At 37.8% G+C, this 20,654-nt stretch overlaps 1 protein-coding gene across 1 annotated transcript in view; it reads right to left on the bottom strand.

Moving 5' to 3' along the window:
- ldlrad3 (low density lipoprotein receptor class A domain containing 3) overlaps positions 1-20,654 on the bottom strand; it is a 78,288-nt gene that overhangs the window by 9,691 nt on the left and 47,943 nt on the right. The window contains exon 5 of the mRNA XM_088934715.1: positions 171-519. Coding sequence (XP_088790841.1) covers positions 171-519 — 349 coding nt within the window. The remainder of the gene's footprint in view (positions 1-170; positions 520-20,654) is intronic.

Genomic DNA, 20,654 nt, shown 5'->3' with positions numbered 1-20,654 from the left:
TGGTCTATCATCACCACTTAAAGCAGCACCTGTTGTTTTCTTGTAACTTACCCATCCAAGCACTGACCACTCCCTGCCTTGGTTAGCTTCCAAGATCTAACAAGATCAGGTTTGAATGTGGCAATACTGCTGTTTATACACACAACCCTCCTTTGGATCATGGCGAATACCTTAGGTCCAGGACAGCCTGAGAGTATGATGGCGGTGAGTCCACAGCTGCACTGCGGGGATACAGGGCTCCGGAGAGCAGTTGGATGCCGCGGCTGGAGCTGTAGGAAGCGGACGCCTGGTGCCTGTCCAGGATGACCAGCCGGGACAACAGCAAGGGCTGGTGCAGGCGCTGCAGGGGTTGCCCAACACGGGGCAGGAGGACACTGCGCTTCCTCTGGTGGTGTAGCACTAGGGCCAAGAGTGCCACCACCAGGACAAAGATGACAGCGCTGCCTATGACTGCATATGTGATACTGGGGTAGTAGCGTAGCCTGTAGTCCAGGGTCACGAAGTCCTGACCCGGGGCCTCTAGAAAAGAAAACACAGGTTGTTTAGAATAGCTACATATGACGTTCGAATCTTTAAAATTATATACCAAAATGCATGATGTATAGTATGGAATGTTAATGATTGTCAGTTTCTTTGTTTTCATATTCCATGACTTCTATTGCAAAGTCACTGTGTTCAAGGATTACAGACAAGTATCTCTCTCAGGCTCTACAACCTAGTATGATGGATGCTGCTACTAACGGGTCCTCATTTGGATCATGTCTTCTAACATCCCTCAGGCAACTAGCCTGACTGCAGTTCCTGAAACCTACAAATCCAGTAGGACTGATGCTTTGAACATTATTTTGTGAAAATCAACATATTTAGAGATTTACATGGGTAGATGTTCTAGTACCGGGGCAGCACTGTGGCTAGGAGGTTAGATTTGTTGGCTCCCAGAGCTGGGGTGCCGGGTTCAATTCGGGACCTGTGGTGCTATCCTGGTTGAGTTTGTATGTTCGTCCCGTGTTCCTAGGGGTTTCTTCTGGGTGCTCCGACAGCCCAAAAACATACCGTCAGGTTAACTGGCTTCCGGGAAAATTGGTCCCGGAGTGAGTGTGTGTGTTTATGTCTGTGTGCCCTGTGATGGACTGGCATCAGGGTGTACCCGCCTTGCATCTGTTGATTTCTGGGATAAGCCCCAGCCCCCTCAAGACCCTGAAGTGGATGAAGTGGTTAGTAAATGCAAGTGCAAAGTTATTAATAGTGGTAATAGGAACATACAGCATACAAACTGGACTACAATTCCTGACATGCCCCATGTCATGTCAAATTCACAGATATACAAACATTACCATATAGTACAGCACATCCACTACAGTATATTACTGATTAACGTTGTTCATCTAGGTGACATTGCTAGCACCACTGTTTTGCAACAGATCATTAAAATTATATTGCATAAATGTTTTCGAGTGGAGCATGCTGTATAGCACCTCAACAGCAAATTCTAGTTTTAACAATTTACTGTAAATATACTTATCCAAATAGAGCACAGATTTGTATTAGCTGCTGTGCAACCTTCTATATAGTACACGAGCAACAAAGTTATTCAAATTAAAACTTGTTTTTATCTGGCCTCTGTTTTTTACTGTACGTGGTTATTTGCTTTTAAATACACTACGATACTGTATGGATATAAGGCCACTACAGTATGTGTATAAATAAAAAATAAAATTATCTGTTTTCTAATTAACATTTATACACAATTACTAATAATTCTGTATACTGTGTGTAATTGAAAAAGGATAATTCTATGAAACAGGGGAGTGTGATGATATTAATGTTATATGGTATTGTGACTTACTGTACAGTATGTAATTTAGAGTTGTGGCAACACAGTAACAATATCCTGTCTCAACAATGTAATCATTGTATTTGATTAAATTTGTCACTTGTTACTCGTACAGAACGAGGATCAACTCAGGAAAGAACTAATGGGTTAATAAACATTTAATTTTTAGTATTAAAATAAGATTTCTGTGACAGCCACAAGCAGTTATATACTGTATAGAAAACATCATGTTACAATGACCTGGAAACATTTAGACCTGGTAAAATTTTAAAATAGAACAAAAACATTTAAATACCTTTTACTTTAGTTTTCCTTGTATGTCATCAATTTATATATATATTATAAAGCAGGGTAAAAATATATACAAAACAAAGATTTGTAATAATTTGAAATTAACTTAGATCACAATGATATGAGTGAACAAGAAATCATTATTGCACATTCAGTCAAAACAGCTGCTTCCCATCTGTTTCTCAAGGACACCAGACTCTCTGACAGAGATATTTAATGGAACGAAGGAACAGTATTGTTCTGAGTAGTTTGTTTCAATTTTTAAGATGACTTCCTCTCAAAAACAAAGCTTTGTACAGGAAGCAGTGACAAATAGTAACCAAGGTTGCCGTTAGTTCTGTTGAGCCATTTCTTTTTCACAAAGGAGGTAAAAGTGGAGCGAGGGGGGAGCTGTATTTCTTGTTATTCGTATTGTTCTAGGGTGTACAATACAAATTAGTTTTGTACCAGAGTGTGCAAAAAAATACCAACTGGGAGCTAAAAAAAAGAGATTTACACTTGTAGTTACGACAGCCATAGCAACTAATGATCACTCTGTTGTCTACCTGGCCTGTTGAACTGCAAAGTGTAGCCCTTGAAAACCCCCCATTGGCTTTCACCTCCAGTCCCTGTTGCTATGCTTCAGCAGCAGACTCTGCTTCACAAAAGACCAGTCAGCAGGGGGTGACTCGATTAGGATAAAGGGAACAGGGAGCACCCTGCCAGAGAATAACCGAGGGCCCTGAATTGTTAGTCCGTCAACTCATGCATATTTACAGGCCCATTATAGCCACAGAGGCTAATTACTGTACTGCAAGTAAACCTCAGAAAAGGCTGCCAATTTCATGTAAATCAGGGGACTTCATTATTCTCTCTGTGTATTATATTAAAAGCAAAAAACAAAACAAGGAAATGTGTATACATAAAGAAGAACATGTTTTGCAATGTGAAAGACTATGTGTTTTGAAGTCTTTAATTGCTGTTCTTGGGCTAGGCAAAGAAAGAAGAATTTATTTTTCATCCAATTATTTCTTTCTCCTCCCAACTGTCTCAGCAATGCCAGCAATATCTTTTAATCTCACAACTAAACCTATAATTATTCCTGTCTTGTTTCTTTCTTCTCTTTTTAATCCACTTTAAGGTGCAGCACTGCCTTTCTCTCCTTCAGTTCCAGATTAAAATGGCAGTGATGGATTCTTATTGTCTACATTCTTTCAGTACATGCTGTCAAGATTGAAAGATGTTTCTCTCAATCCGTATTCTATACAATATGTTGTATTTGTAAATGTGAGAGTCCTGCTGCTGACAGGAACAATATTTTCAAATGAACTATGTCTCGGACGTGGTCATCAAAGTGTTTTGCAGTAAAGGCTCAGGAGAAGAGTCCAGTATTTCAGAGTCCAGCAGGGGCACTGTAGTCTAGAGAGCATGGTTCTGTCACACTGGGGCCATTAGCCAACTGCAGTTATGATTCTCAAAGCACTGGCACACAACTGGCTCAGCTTCAGGGGGTCTGAACGGCTTTTAACAAGGCTTGTGTCCAGCTGGGCTCATGTCACTAGCTCACTGTGAATGCCATTCCCCAAGCAGCGACACAGAAATGACTGAGAGACAGTGACCTATGTGGCTTCCTGGGTGCTTGCAGGCATTATGGTGCTGTCAGTCAAGGATTTGCCTGTCCTTCATTTAATTCTGGACCTCCTGTATGGGGATGTGTTGTTTGTGACATGTTAAGAGACAAACAATTTGATGGTGCACAAGTTAGAGGAGTCAGCCTTTCTCCATTTTGTGCAGTCCAAGGGTTTGTAGCTGCAAGTCAAGACATGAAAAATACACAACTGACTATTGCTAAATAGGATGTGTGTAACAAATTTGGTGGGCTCTCTTTGGCATGTAGTGCTGTCAGTGAGGGACCTGCATCTCTTCCAATTGGTGTTTAACCTAATGCACAGGGCTGTGGTACCTGTGATTGGTGATTCCACATCTTGTGCATATAACTGGAGAGTCTAAATTTAAGATGTGAATCTTAATATACACCTTAGACCTCTGCCTGATCAGAATTTAGTTATAAGAGAAATGGGACATCCAAGGGTCAATAAAACTGAACTAAAGAAGAAATTGCTATGAAAAGGAGAAAATATTGCTTATTGGTCCCACTTAGGTACCGCTCTGCTTAAAATGATACCTACTGTCAGACATCTTTTTGAATCCTGTTATTTTATAAAAGGTAACAATCTGACACTGTGCAAGTTATTGTTCTGTGATTTGCTCTGAAACCAAGGTGTATGCTAAAGTGCTATCCTGGCATTCGCAGGCCTATAACAACATATTACCACACCACAGACAGACAGGCCTGATTATTATACAGACTTTGCTTCAACAGGAGTATCTACAGCTGGTTCTAGATTATATGGATTTGGATATCATTAACAAGATTAAAATTATATGCACCTGTCCCTCAGTATTGTCAGATTCTAAAATTAATTGGAAAAAAGTTTAATACTGTGTTGCTGGTCAAACATTTAATACATTTCCAATTATTGTTACTGAGATTTAGTCTTTTTTAAAACACTAACAAATTTCCTCCAGGGTATGATAAAGCTTGAATTGAAAATAAATTGTTGCAGACTTGAATAGATTTACATACATTGCTAATTTTCCTCAAGCTCAATTTTCCATATTAAACCACATTTCATGGATGTGGTTTCTAATTTTTCAGTTCTACTGTATGTCTTCTTAAAGGTTTTAGGTTACTGAAAATGAAGGACACAATTTACTAAAATTTCAAATTTTTTATTGAAAAGGCACTGACAGCAAATATTATTCCCCACTCTGCAGCTAAGCTCTGTCTAACTTTAAATTGTATGTCTGCTCACTAATATCCAACATTGTTTCAATTTCAAGAAAGTCTCTCCATATGGATTTCAAGATTTACAGTAGGAAGACAACAAATTGGCAGTTTTTGCTACTACTGTATTCTCCAGAGTCCTGTAGTGGTTTTCGTGTAGATACCACAAATTTCACAAAAAAAAAGATCAACACAGAAGTCCATCACTTCTCCATATTTTTAGTAAAGAAACAACACAAATATCATACAGTCCACACATCTTTAACAACTTCAAAACCATAATATGCACTTCTCTGACCATGATGCAGGAGTACTCTACACCATCACACCAAGTTGTGCCAGGAATCTGAACAAAAGGATTTGTGATATGGCTGTGTGTCTCTCCTGGTTTCTTGCTTCAAGCAATTAGTTGTGTGGACAATAGTTAAGAGATTTCATGAAGCTGAAACAGAGCACCAGAGATGAAGCTAGGATTTGATTTGATTTGATTTTTTGCTCTGCACTGTAAATAAAAATTGCTGTATAGCACTGTATTGCTGGCTTACTGAATTTGTTTTTTGAGACTTTGATAAGCTGCAGTGTGACACAAGTCCTATAATTACGTATTTAATCATAGTTTGGTGTTAAGTGGAGAGATGTTTTAACATGTTTTGTCAGTGTCTAGATATGGCTAGAGTTTGAAGATGGGTTTCTTTTTTTATGTCCACTATTTTAGACAAGAAAATGTTCTGCTCATACCAGATGCTCTTGTTAAATGGTAACTCCAGTTCTGAATTTTCTCAAGAGAAAAAATGGATGCTGGGGCAGGAATGCTGTAGTACAGTGCAGTATTTATTTCACTGGACTTCAACTTGTGCCCAATTTCACTTCTGTGTTCCTTCCAAAAATCTCTGAGATTCAGAGAGGGTACCACTGGGAGTGAAAGATGATTTTATGTGGTGTGGGAAATGTTCTTGTTTTGGTTTGTCATGTTTTGAAACATTTAAATTGATAATAAAGTGTGTTTGAAAAAAAAGAAAGGGTGGTCCAGGTTCTTCCTGCTAGTTGATCGAAGAAACAGACACTTCTTCACAAGAATTGTGCTTCGTATTGCAGTGGAAAAAAGCTCTGTCCATCTCATAGAAGAGCGTATGTGATCAATCCTTTGCAACTGATGTTTCCTTGGTAAGAGTGCAGAAGCAGAATGAAGGACAGTACTGTGCTTGCTCAGACATAAACATTTGCTTACACGAACAAGCACTACCGAGGAAAAAGAACAGTACTTCGTTTTAATTTCCATTTCTGTTCTGATAGAATTTAAAACCAGAGTACAAATATTTTTCTTCAGATAGAATAGTTTAGATAAGCTGTCTTATGTCTTATTTATTACAGCAGTGTATTTTTAAATAGTGCTTTTTAGCTTACAGTTAGATTTCTCTGGATTGCATAAGCACTTACATTCCATGCCAACTGCATGTTCTCAGATCTGTCTTTCCAAATGAAGACTTTCTGACTTGCAAAGGACTTGGCAGTCAAGATCAAGAAACACTGTAACTTCTCTGTGTTGTTCTGCAAATCATCAAAGCTCAACAGCCTGTAAAACACAAATACTTTGTCAAAGAACTAAACACCCACAACATGCGTGTCTTCTGCCTCAGCTCCGCTCTTTCAGTAACCTGCAAGTGTAACGAATACACCCCTGCGTATAACAGGGATCTCAGCCACCCGGGCTGGGGGAGTTCTCCTTTAGCTCAGCTGGCAAGTTCCCTGTTGCGTGACGCCAGAGACCCCCGGGTTCGAGCCCAGGCAGTGAGGGGCGAACTGGCAGGGCAGGAGTGGCAAGGGCGGAAACCCCCAGAACCGGTACACAAGCCTTAAAGGACAAACACATCTCCCCGAGGTCTACTTTCTTCCTCTCTCTGGTTTGTGCTCACATAACTGAATTTTAATTCAGAACAGAGAAAACACCATCTCCTACCCTCTACCAAGCGAGTGTCAAAATCAGAGCCTAACACATTAAATAATGAGCTCATAATATAATGAAATGTTGAAACCCCTAATAGTTTGATGGACATTACACCAAAAGTTAACCAATGTTTATTAAATTTCTAAATAATATTACTTGATCAAGCTTCTAAAGCGGAAAACAGCCTCTTCCCTTTTAGTGGAATATAGCATAGTATGAGTCTTCACTTCTGATGACGGATTTTATGCTCCACTAGGTTAAACATTACATTTGCAAGTGTGCTGCACAGCCTGTAAGAAAGCTCAGGGCTCATACGTAGAAAAACAAAACAGATAGGTGTTCTATAATAGCAAATACAAGTGTTAGATTTACATGACAACTGTGTTCCTAAAAGGTCCAGAGCAACTCAAAAAATATAAAAAATAATTTCTTGTAAGAATGCGTGTAGATAAGGAGATGCCTTCCAGGTACAGCCTCATCTAGGGGGATAACCTCCCAGACAGAAATAATCATACAGATTTATTCATCTAAGATGTATAGATATTGCTGCTGAACGTCATTCTTAAACTAAATGTTTGATATAAAATGTAAAGGAAACACTATTGTTAGTGATGTGTAATGAACAAAATGAATTATGCAGGAGTCATGTGCACATAGACATTCCTGCACTGTGTAGTTAGTTTTGGACCTTTTATTCTCAGTTAGCCCTTTAAATGTCATTTATTTAAATTCTTGTATCATAAAAAAAATCACATTATTTAGTTTTTTGGTGATTATTAATCATGATTCTAAAGAAAGAAATAATATGGCCCGAATTAAGAATGACTATATTAAACAAAAAATGAGCAAATTAGGAGTGGGAAAATCAAAAACTGCCTGTTCCTATCCGGTTAAAAAAAAAACAGTGATTCACCTGCAGCACTCTCTCTCTACAAAGATCCACTTCAATATAGATATATATGGCTTAAAAGCATTGCATGCTATTTGTTGTTTTTTTAATCATTATTAGGCTTAACATTTAAAAATATAACAGTTGTGATTACGTACTCTATGAATAACTCTGTTCTGTTAAAAAGAAAAGTCAAGACACAAGAATTAATGATTGATATGTGTACACTGCAAGATTGAAATGTGAGATAAACAGACTCTAATGGGTTTAGTGATCAGACTCACTTACAGTAAACCCTGTCTGAGGGACTGATAAGACTAGAGCACCTGTGAAAAGGAGCTCACATTATTTGGAATTAGCAGAGTTTTAGTATTTATAACTGAAAAACATAATCTGCAAAAGGCAAGGTTAATGTGGCACTGTGAGACAAAAAAATCTGAAAATAAAAAAAAACACTTTTGCAAGATATCAGCAATATAAAACCAGCAATAAGTCTACTTCTACAACTACTACTATTGCCCTTTGGCAACAACTACCTGACAAGCAAATTACATGCTGGCTTTCAGTTCATTTAGAAAAATAATTTTCTCCACTTATTTTGAATCACCTAATATTCTTTATCTATATTTCTTCAATAAAATAATCACAAACCTCTTATTACTATAAAATGATGTTTCTTCACTATTTCAAGGAGGAGTTTGGAGGAAATGTGGATGCAGATTTTCTGGTATTGGAGTTTTCCACACTATTGCTCCAAAAACATGCCCATGCCAAACTATATCTGTGACAAGAGATAATGCTATTAATGCAAGACTGTTATAGTACCATCACCAAGGGTCCTTGCTTTGATCTGGACTATCCAGACTCAAACTGGATCTGACCCCACCTTCTACCCTAAGACCAAGGGTCCTGGCACTGTTGCACCAGCTTTGCTGAGCTTCTGACATCTGACAAAGTTAACCAGCTAAGAAAATAATTCTAAGGTCAAGCTATAAACTTCTTCTGAGAGTAACTAAATACATCAGGACTAATTCTCAATCAGCCTGAACTTGCCTTTCCGGAATGAATGATGGCCACTGAGTACCAATTACTGCCTCGTGACTGCCAGCAGAACGATGACACTGTTTCCCAATTTGAAATAATGAAAGACTCTTCAGTCAGCTGTACAATCATTTCTTGCGAAATAACTCTGGCAGAGGTACGCAAATACTGAGGAAACATTTTAAAGTGAAGTTTAGCAGCTAGCGCGACACTGCTTTAACCCTTATGAATGTCTTTCATTGTGGGGTTGCACTCTCTGCAACTCTTCCTGCTTAAATGAATGCACTGAAGAGTGCTTGATGCAAACGTGCACCTTATTTTTTGGCCCTGCTTGAACCAGTTCAGAGTATGTGCCCATTGGTTGCTGAGATACGACATTCTGAAAGCACACTTCACTGCTCCGTTGGCTGGTTCTTTTCTCCTGAGCAGAATTTAAATGGGCTCATGGAGTTTTGTTTTCGCTCCGTCAATGCCAGAACAGTCAAAAAGTGAGTTGTGTTTAATATAACTGTGTAGGTCTCCTTGGGTTTGGATTTTGCTTCCTGGCATCCACTGAAAATGTGACCTGTAACTCATGAATCAGACACTGACTAAAAGAGTTTTGTAGAATTTGTAGTTTAAAATTTGTCATTTTTTCTGCAGAAATAAAACTACTTTACACATTTTTAAAAGCAAGTAGAGTAATAGAGTTCTGGACTTTATAATCAAAGAATGGAGGGATGAGACGGTGATGCAGACAGTACTGTCTAGTGAACGGTCTTTACTCTGGATGCTAGAATGAGAACCACACAAGCCATTTTCACACTAATGTTTAGCTCTTAAGCATCCCCAGGATCCTCTAGGGATCCTCAGGATCAGCAGTGAATGGAACCTTTACATAAAACAAGATATTTTACTACCTTATTTAATACTCTTATGCTTATGGATAGATTTCAGAACCATAATAGATTAACAAAAATATAGAATGCAAACTTTGGTATATACTGTACAGTACTGCATATTATTTTTCATAAATATATTGGAGCTTCAATGTAAGTAATAATTTAGAAACTTAAAAGCAAGAGCTGAAGGTGTATATAAATATATTGATGTATATTTTATGGGAAAATATTTTCTTTTGCCAGCAAAGCATGAGTCAGAATGCATAGAGGTCTGACTCCTTGAATTCCCCTAAGAGTAGAAGGATGCTTTGGCGTCTTAGGCACAGGTGAAGCCGCAAAACATACAGGGAACAGCAGGTGTCAGCAAAAACCTGCAATGCTTCTAGGAATGGGCCACATCACACCATGGATCTCACTCAATTTATACTAAACTGGTAGGAGAAAGGACCTTTACCCCACAGCTCCAGGATCGTATCCAGCCAGCCAGCAGGGAGCTCATTTTACAGCTCAGTGCAGGCTTGCCATCTGCCTGCCAGCCTTTCATTAGGAATTAAGATCCCCAGTACTTCACACTTTGTCGGTGAAGCCAACCCTCTCATCTTATTAAGCCAACCTTTTTTTTTCATTTCTACACAAGCCTTTTGATTACTTGCTTCATATTACAATGAACAAAGAAAAATATAGCTGTGCAGTAAAAAGAACAGAATGATTCTATTTTTGTTAAAATAAAAAACCTTTTAACTGAGTTACAGAGCTTTCCTGAATTTACACATTAGTTAACACAGTAGAGGTGAAGGACATTGCTGTGCTGGCAGCAACATACATTTCTGTAAGGTTTTCTCCCTTTTCCCCAGGATATTCTTTGCAACAGATTTAGCTGCGCTGCTAGAGTTCTTACTTAATAATGAATAGGAGTGTGTGAGATCAGTGTATCAAGGAAATGGAAAAGCATTTATGTTTCTTTTACTTTCAGTGACAATTTACAATGACGTAGTATTTTCAGTACATCTTTATGACCACTTCAACTGACATGCAAAGACAGACTTATAAGCCATGATATATAAGTCTTAATAATATCTTTCCAATGCCTTAAATAAGCAATGTAATAGTAATAGACTTGCATCTGTCTATCACAAGTCATGCATATGATGTGGCCAGGCGGTGATGTCAGATTACATCAGCCAATCGCAGCTCAATAATATTTGAACTAGCCTTGCAATGTAATCAATTTTGAGGACAGATGATGACAAATTATCCAAAGAGAGAGATCACTTACAGCGGCTGATGTAGCAGACACTGAAGGAGAATGTATTAACATATATGAATTCTGTTTTGTTTTTATTACAAGGGTGTTAATGAAGTAAACCCTAAAATACAATATATTACTGTTTTATAGTTATAAAATCCTTCAGAGAAAGAAATTATTAGAATTGTGGGGGCTAAAGGTCTCAAGAAGGAAAATACTGTACATTAATCTGCTTTAGATTTATCACTCATCTCTGTCTTTGGCCAAATGTATTCTGTAGCTGTGGACTGTTTCTAACACACCCCCTTCCTTAAAAAACAGACCCCGCAGTTTATACAGCCAGAACATCAGGCGGGCTTCTAGCTTCTCAGCAGTTGCCACGGAGACAGCACTTAGAATGTTCTGGGGAGAATGATGTCAAAGCCAAGCTGTCCCACTTCTCCCTGAACTTTAGCCTTTGTACTTTTCCAGGGACCTCATAGATAACTGCTCTCTGATTCCAAATAACATTGTACCGTGAGAATCTAATTAATGTTGTCTTATACTTTAGAAAAAAAGTTTGGTTTTCTGAATATTATTCAGTCTTTTTTGTTTTTAAATAGCCATTTTCAAATAGCTTCTTCCAATTCACTTTCGTGAGGGAGCTGGAGCCTATCCCAACACAAGGCAGGATACACCCTGGATGAGACACCAGTCCATTGCAGCTTTTGTTTTTATAAAACCAACAAAAAGATTTTTGCTCCATGGTGTGTGCACCACTGACATCCTATAAAGTATCTATAAAGATATTTGGTACAGTAAAATGAACTGGGGACATCTCTCTGAAGCAAAACATCTCTGGAGATGCTATCATTGCCTATTATACAGAGATGACAGATATTGGCAAATACAAATAAATCAATAAAACACACTTCTAGAGAGGATTTCTACAGGGAATCTAATTCAGCATACATCCACAGTTACATTAACTTGATATCTTTCTGCAGAGGAATATATATAAATAAATAAATGTGCATCTAAAAGCAAATGTAAGGTATATAGATTTACCAGCTACTCACTCATGTACTGTATAATTGACATTTTCCTCACACACTCATCTGTCTTTGTAGTACCTAGAGTTGTTTATATGGAAAATAGTATCTGAGCTTTTATATCTCTGAGCAGATTATTCTGCTTGATATTAATAGCAAAGGAGGAGATGAGACTTTATTCATGATCTGAGCTCTGTTCATGCAGTGGTTAGATTTTTTTCAGTTTCTCATCTGCCTATCATTAAACTTGGCTATGACCTTTTCTCCAAATGCATTTTAGCAGCTCTCCCCTTTATTCTAACTTCAGTAATGCACTGATCAGCTTACATATTGTTCAGATGGGTTTAGTTCCAGACGCTGACTCTCTTTCTCCATTGTGTTGTTTCTATAGCCCTGCTTTAACATAAGGCAGGTATCTATCACAAGAATGGCAAACCAGTTTTCTAGCTCAGTGCCATTTCAGGTCCCAGATAGCTGAGAAATCCTTTTACATAAAACCAGAAAAGAGTGGGAAGAACAAGAAGCGCAATAATTCTCGGACGGAAAGTTATTTCATACATTAAAGGCTTTACTGCGGAACAGAGAAGGCCTGGTGGAGATTTGATCCAGGTATTACAATTCCTGAAAGCCACCGACAAAGTTAGCACAGCAACTAATTCAAGAAACAAAGAAACTGGGAGTATTTAACACAAACAGAAGTGTAAGTGTTAGAAGCCATTTCTTTGCACTGAGCGCTGTGCATACTATATGTGAAGCAAAATACAGTACTTTACAACAACATGAAAGCTGTTTCTGTGGGATCTTTAATACACAAAATTACCAGCACCCTAACAAACTATAATGGACAAATAACTTCTTGGCATTTGAAACTTTTCTTCTTGTGTACTTATATTCAAGAATGAATGCTAATTTGAACTGCCATTTATGTTAAAGTTGAAAAGTTCCCACACATATCCAAAAGCAACCTAGGCATTTCTCTCCTGGAGTTGTTTTTCCTCAAAAGTTTTCTGCACATTTTAGAATTCAATGAGATATTAATTTATTTTAATCAAATTGAAATATTGATTATTTAATCAATATTTCCAAATTTGCAGTAGGCAAAAAGTTGTTTAGCATTAAATTGCGTGAGATGTGTCTTGTTCATGTAAACTGACCCTGAAACTGGTTATTCTAATGGCCCATGGTCTTTTTGTCAAATATTTCCTACTATAAGGTAATTCTCATATTTGCAGTATCTGCTATCAGGTGGGAAGTAAAGAAGATTCAAAATCAAGAATCGGGATCTTCCTATCTAAAAAATCAGAGCCAACAAATGCATTACAAATATTTTTTTCTGTGTGGGTTTGCAACAACACAAATGTAATGAAACATAGCTGAATCAAGACAGCAGCTGCTTTTTTTTTTCATTGTGAAAATGCTAAGAATATACCTGTTTAGTAATACTGTACACCCAACCACATCACTGGATCAATACACATGTCTAACTCACAATATTAGGTGATTAACATTAGAATAGCAATTATAAAGTATTTGCCATTGTATTAACAGGTGTAACAGATACAAATTCTGAAGCAAATCCGAAGTCTTTTAAACCAGAATTAACGCACCTGTGACATAATAGAAAGTATTTAGACTACCCTGTGCTCTGGTAGCTCTAGGTTTACACAGGTGGAAGAAATTGCCCTAACGAGGATATAATTGCCTTACCATTGGCCTCTGCTTGTTCACAATTAAAGTGAAGCCATATTTACTGGATAAAAACCCCAGTCTGATTTAGGATTACTGGTCAGTCAGTGAATCTGAAGGAAAGGTATGAAAATGACGACCAAAGAACATTCTAAGGAAGTCACAGATAAAGTGATTAAAATATATAATGCATACAAAAATATTCATGTGTTTGGATATCCCAGTGAGCATTGTTGGCTCAATAATCTAGAAGTGGAAGCTGTATCACACCACCCAGACACTGCCTAGAAAAGGCCGTTGCTCAAAACTCAGCATCTAAGGAGACTTGTGAGGGAAGCCACTGAGAGGTCAACACTTTGAAAGACCTACAGAATTCAATGGCTGAGAGAGGAGTAAATGTGCATCAGACAACTATGTCAAGAGCTTTGTATAACACTGGATGATGAGACCAAGATAGAGCTTTTTGGCCAAAATTCAAAGTGCTATGTGTGGTGTGAACCTAACACTGGCCATGCCCCAAGAAACACTATCCAGACAGCAAAATATAATGGAGGCAGCATCCTGATATAGGGATGCTTCTCATCAGCAGGGACTGGGAATCTTGTTAGAAGTGAAGAAACAATGGGTGGAGCAAAATACAGAGAAATACTGCAAGTGAACATGTTTCAGTCTGCTTGGGAGAAGAGGGACCCTTCACCAGGACAATGATCCCAAGCATCGAGCCAAAGCAGCATTGGAGTGGCTCAAGAAAAAAAAGGTGAATCTCTTTGAGTGACCCAGTTAAAGTCACGACCTCAACCCCATGGAGAATCTGTGGCACCATTTTATAAATAGTGGTCCACAATCGCTGTCCAATAAAACTGAATGGGCTGGAGCAAATCTCCCAAAGGAATGGGTGATCATCACTCCTAACCAGTGTGCAAAGCTGATAGACACCGACTGCGAAAGACTGCAGCAAAAGGTGGCTCCACCAAATATTAATTAGTGAGCTCTGTATATTTATGCAAGCATTGTCTGTCCTTGTGTTATTATGTTAGGAGTGTCCTGTAAAATGAATTTCCCCAAATGGGACAATAAAATTGTCTTGACTTGAATTGAATTAAACTGAATTGAACCCACTTACTTCAGTTTTTGAATTTCTTTAAGATATTTGCTGACTGATAACTAATTTGTATTTAAAACAATTCTGTTTGAGCATGTGACTTTGCAATAAAAATATTGATTGGAAAAGCATGCGCAAGGCATTGCATAGCAAAGGGGGTGAATATTTAGCAATTACTTATTTTCTGTTTTCCTTTATAAGAAATTTAGGAGGATCTTTAGAATTTTGTTTTCACTTTGACATTATAGAGGATTTGTGTAAACTCACAATTAAATACATTATGATTCTATATTGTAGCACAATAAAACGTGAAACGTCTAAGGAGGGTTACTACTTTTGAAAGTGTAACCCAAATAGTTGTATAGAGGATGGAGACATTTCGCTAGAATATTTATAGCTTTTGTTGGAGTGAGAAATGCTTCTACTTAGAGTAGGGTTAACTATTAAAAATGAATCACTGAAACATGAAAGAGCACATTTGCACATTTGGTAATCATCACAAAATGGATGGATGAGATTAGTGGATTAATAAATTACAAAGTAGGAAATCAGAATGACAGATGTAATAGACCAGATTGCCTGCTCTCATGTGTGACATTTCTTTTGCTACTGTTTGGACATGTTCATTCTACCTAAGAAATCCACTGTGAGCTGCCTCAATGATTATAGACCAGTAGCCTTGAGGTCTGTTACCATAATCATTTTCAAGTGACTCATAGCCAATTTCCTGACTATTATGCACTTGGACCAATGCCAGTTTGTCTATAGAGCAAACTGGTCAGTGAATGATGCAGTCTCCTGGGGCTGCATGATATATTTCAATATCTGGAAACACCCAGCACAAATGCCCAGATCCTCTTAATTGATTATAGTTCTGCTTTTAGCACAATCATCCCTACCAAGCTTTTTGATACGCTAGCAGAGATGGGTATCAATCAGTTATTTCTGATGGGAAGCACCTGGTGAAGCCGAAGGACACCATCTCTAAGTCTCTCACCCTGAGCACAGCAGCACTTCAGGGTTCTGTCTTATCACCTCTCCTTTACTCTCTGTACACAAATGACTATATTCATTCAGATTCAGTCAAAAAGTTCCAAGTTCACTGATGATACTACTCTCATAGGGCTCATCACAAACAACAACGAGTCAGTATACAGGAATGAAGTAGCTGAATTAGTTGAATGGTGTCGCCTGAACAACCTGGAACTAACTGTCAGTAACACAAAAGAACCTGTGATGGACTTTAGGCAAAACAAGGGAGCACTCTCACCACTATACATCAACTCATCCATTAGGGTCAAGAAAGCTCGCCAGAGGCTGTTCTGAGACACTTAAAGAAGTTTGGAGTGTCACAGGAACCAATGACCCTCTTCTACAGATGTGTCACTGGTCGTGTCTTGACCTTCACTATTGCTGTGTGGTATGGTAACACTTCTGTCCACGAAACAGAGAGAGTAATATATGTTGCCTCCAAACCCGTAGGATGCCAGCTTCCCTCTGTGGACTCTATTTCTCTAGAATGGAATGCAAAGCTCTTAAGATCCTCTCTGATCCTTCCTATCCTGCCCAACCTCTGTCTACTTCTCTCCCCTCTGTTATTTGGCTCAGGTCTCTCAAGACCAAGACTACCACGTTCTGCAACAGTACCTACCCAGAGGGTGTGAGATGCTCTGCACTTTTTAAAAATGTGACAACAGATAAATTGATTGTGTGATTTCAGATTTGATTTCAATATTGATTTTTAAATTACTTACAGTATAACTGGACAGTCAAGTTTTGCTTAAGAGAAGTAAACCTTACTTTTAATTGTATTTACAAATTTAAGTTTTCATATCCTGCATTTTAATATTTTAGGGCAGTGGTCATAAAGTCTGAAGTTTAAAAGATTTTGAAAATCCATACAGTGCACATTTATTATTGTACAGTTTAACCAGGAATGGACAGGTACTGTAGTTGCCATCTAGTTTCATCACCTTCTAACCTGTTTTCGTCAGAAATTAGAAGCTACGCAAGGCTGGCTCGGATTAATTTGAGGATGGGAGACCACTAGGTTGCTAGTTTATGGAATGGTGGACTAACATGATAGTAGATGAGCAGTAGATGGTCACTAACATATTGCCAATTAATAGAAGGGGTGTGGGTCTTTCAGCTTAAGATATGCACAGTCAATTTTAGAAAATATTCTGCATAAAAGAAAATATGTCCATAACAAAAATATAAAACTTACTAATATTCAGTGTTATGTCTCTATTTCAGTCAGATGTCTTTAATAAAAAATATTGTTATTGTATGGGCATCTCAAACAGGGTCACGTAACAACAAAAAATTGAAATCCAGTTTGATTACTGCGGCAAAAGAGAATTGAGTCATTTTGCTTACAAATGTTAATCTGTAAACAAATAAGGAAAAATATTGATGCACACTACTTTTATTACCAATAAATAACACTGCCAGGAATAATTTAGATCAGTACTAGTCAATCTTGCATTGTCTTTACAAATAAACAAGGAAATATTAGAAGAAGAAAGTGATGTACAGAATGTTCATATTGAAATGGATGATCAGGTGGGGGATAAATTTAGAATGTGTAGTGGTGGGGAGGGAATGGACAGATTTGAGAAATACTGCTTAAATTAGAATTTTGCGTGACAAGTTATATTGTGGGGTGGGTGAATTTAGAGGCGAAAAAGCCTGTTGGCAATTATTCACTTTACTGTCATTAAGGATCCACTCAATGTAAATTAGGAACATTGTTTGCACAGGCAAGGAACTAAAAAAAATACAGGATTTTTTCTGTATTAGAAAGATTTATAATTTAAATTGACTTTATTTGGGTAGCACATAAAGTACGCACAGCTCGCAGCTCTGACACCTGGGTTCAACTCCTGGGCTGCTATCTTTGTGGAGTTTGTATTATCATCTCCTTGTGATCTGTTGTTAATTTAAGCTGGTGCAACCTGCCATCCTGGTGGGAGCAGCATTTCAGTGATTAAGGTGGGTCACTTCCTTTAAGTAAGGTGCTTTTGGATCCTTTGGAAAGAAAAATGGAATATTCAAAAAAAGCAACACAATTTTTCAGGACAATTATTATATTAATTTATCTAGGGAGATAGCAAAATGTTTTTCCACAAGAGGTACAGCAGGTATAACTCTGTAGGCTCCCTTAATTTGGTGTACAGAATTAGACATTTGCTGTAAAATAATACTACATTCCATACTAAAATCTGTTGTTCATCCCAATAACTTGTCATCTTCCTTGCGGAAGATATTAATTTATTTCAGATCAAGGCAAAGCAGTTCTTAAAATAGCTCTCCTAGAGAGATCCCAGACAATGTCACCCACCATATGTCCAAACAAGTGATCAAACATTTCAAGGCAGGGCAGGATTTTTAATTTCTCCTAAACTCAAAGTGTACAATATGTATAAACAAATATTGATTAGGCTAACTTCTGTGGGACTATTTTCATTGTTTTCAATATCTTCTTTATCATTTTTTCAGCTTCACATGTTTAAAATCTTTAGTTATTTTTTGTTAAGTTATTTTCTTAATTTATTATTACACTTCCACAGCCCTTATTATACAGTATATTGTGATTACAAGAAAATAGCTAAAAGTTACAATATTAATTAATTTTAAATGAAATACAATGGATTTTTTGATAAATCTTAAAGTTATTAAGCAGATAATAGACTTAATACTCAATACCCATTCATTCCTATCATCAGAAAGGCAAATTTCTAATTCTGCATTGTGCTTATAGTCAAAGTTATCAGGCGAATACTTGTTAGCACTAGTAAGGGCAAACTAATATCCACTGTGGAGCTCATATTGACTGCTGTTTTTAAAAAATACCACTACTCTGAGTAGTCTCTTCTAACAAATACTTCTCTGTTCCTTCTTATATACTGTATATATAGTTATATGCTGGCAGAATACTAGATAGGAACAAGTAATACAGGTTTATTCCATGCTGAAAAGAGAAGATAGAAATCACAACGTTTCGGCTGTGAAGTCTTCTTCGGGTGTGAGAAAGATAGGGCAGTCAGCAAAGATTAAATAGCACAGGAGAAGAAAAGCTGGGAGAGTGGAGGAGGTGGGAGCAGGGGAGAGGCAGAGAGGCCACTCAGGCGGTGCGAAGTGGAGAGAGGTGAAGAGAGGGGTGAAGTCGAAACCTGCATGTGAATAGAGAAGATGACACGAAAACAAGTCTGTCAGTGAGAGAAGGGGGAAGGTGTGAACCAGGTTTCAGGATAATTTTTGTTTCTGATGTCTTTCTGCTATGGGAGTGAAGAAATCCTTCTTTGAGAACGCAGACGGAGAGATCAGTGTGATCGTGGCCGTCAGAGGTGAAATGAGAAACTATGGGCTTGGAGAAATCTTTAATCTTCACAGCCCGAACATGTTCTCTGAAGCAGTCTCCTAGAATAAACCTATTACTTGTTCCTTTGTAGCCTACGCATGGTGATGCAGCTACCCACCTGAACTACTTCAGAATACTGGATATAGCAGTATCGATTATAACACATTGATTTTAACATTCAGTATATTTATCCAGTGCAGGCCAGGAAACAATGAGGACATTGGTGGCTTGAGTTAGACTGCTCCATCAGGCCTCCTTGGCTTTGCTTTGTCTCAAGAGCTATGCAGTTTGCAAAGAGGTCAGTTGTGGTGAGCTAGAAAGAGGAAAATAGGATTTCACCATCCCTAGCCACACATGATGAATCTCTTCCCTTGAAGATAGAGACCACTGGAGAACATGCCCAGCCACGACGAGGAAACAATAAGATAACGCCGGTCCAAGACGATCACCTTTTAACAAAGGTGTAGGGTTGACCATACTGTACCTAGTTCCTTACCTAGGAAGGGTGGCTTTGAAACAGTAGATGACTTAGACTCAGAGACTCACAGTCTTGGTAAACAATATGCAAATAGAAGTACACAGTATATGTAAATAATATGTAAGTAGAAGTATATGCACTACTCTGTAAATCACTGTTGAAAATAAACATTTGTTTGACTGCTCACTGCTCCATCATGTTGCCAGGGAAACCAAGAAACCATAAGACCCACTTTCTCTGTTTTCATTATTGAATTTAGGATGTTATCCGTATTTTGATTTGGAGATAGAATACATTTTTACTATTACTTTAATATATACATATTTCATTACAGCTGCCAGCAGAAAGACTATTTTGAAACAGCATTCACTCACTAAGGGATTTCAATATGTAAAGGAACTAACAATAAGGCCATGTAGCCTCATAATATATTCACACACTTGATGAACTGTTCCTAAAGATTGCAGTGATGTAGAAAAGAGAATCTAGACCAATTAATCCAGTGAGTCAGTTTGTCTTGTTTCTTGCTTAAGTTTTAAGTGTGAATCGTCTCATTCATTCTAATCTGCAAAATCTAATTTTAAATAGAAAAAAAGAAAAAATAATTGAATAATCCAATCATTTCAAATGAACAAGTAAAGGTTTATTCCACGCTAAAAGGAAAAGAGAGATGCAATGTTTCGGCCATGGAGCTTCTTCAGGTGTGTCAGTTACCTGTTCCTTTGCAGCCAGCGCATGCTGATGCAGCCACCTGCTTGAACTCCTTCAATCCCATCATTTCATGCACCTTTTTAAGTTTTTAAAATTATGTATTTTCATGATATTATCAATTTAATCCCAGCCTCCTATTGGCAGCTGTACTGTAAATCATCTTTGGCTTGACTACAACCCACATTTGGATGGGCAGAATGATGACAACACACATATTCTCTGAGATTAACACTGTCTGGCAACCTGCCTCTACTTTGACAGCAAGCCCACAGCACCAATGACAAAGATAAGGTATCATAATAAACCCACAGGAGATGCAGAGCTCCTTG

The sequence above is a fragment of the Atractosteus spatula genome, chromosome 16 (assembly GCF_055471065.1).
Source record: "Atractosteus spatula isolate fAtrSpa1 chromosome 16, fAtrSpa1.hap1, whole genome shotgun sequence".
NCBI lineage: Eukaryota > Metazoa > Chordata > Actinopteri > Semionotiformes > Lepisosteidae > Atractosteus > Atractosteus spatula.
The sequence above is the reverse complement of the archived record's forward strand: the minus strand, read 5'-3'. Positions and strand labels throughout refer to the sequence as shown.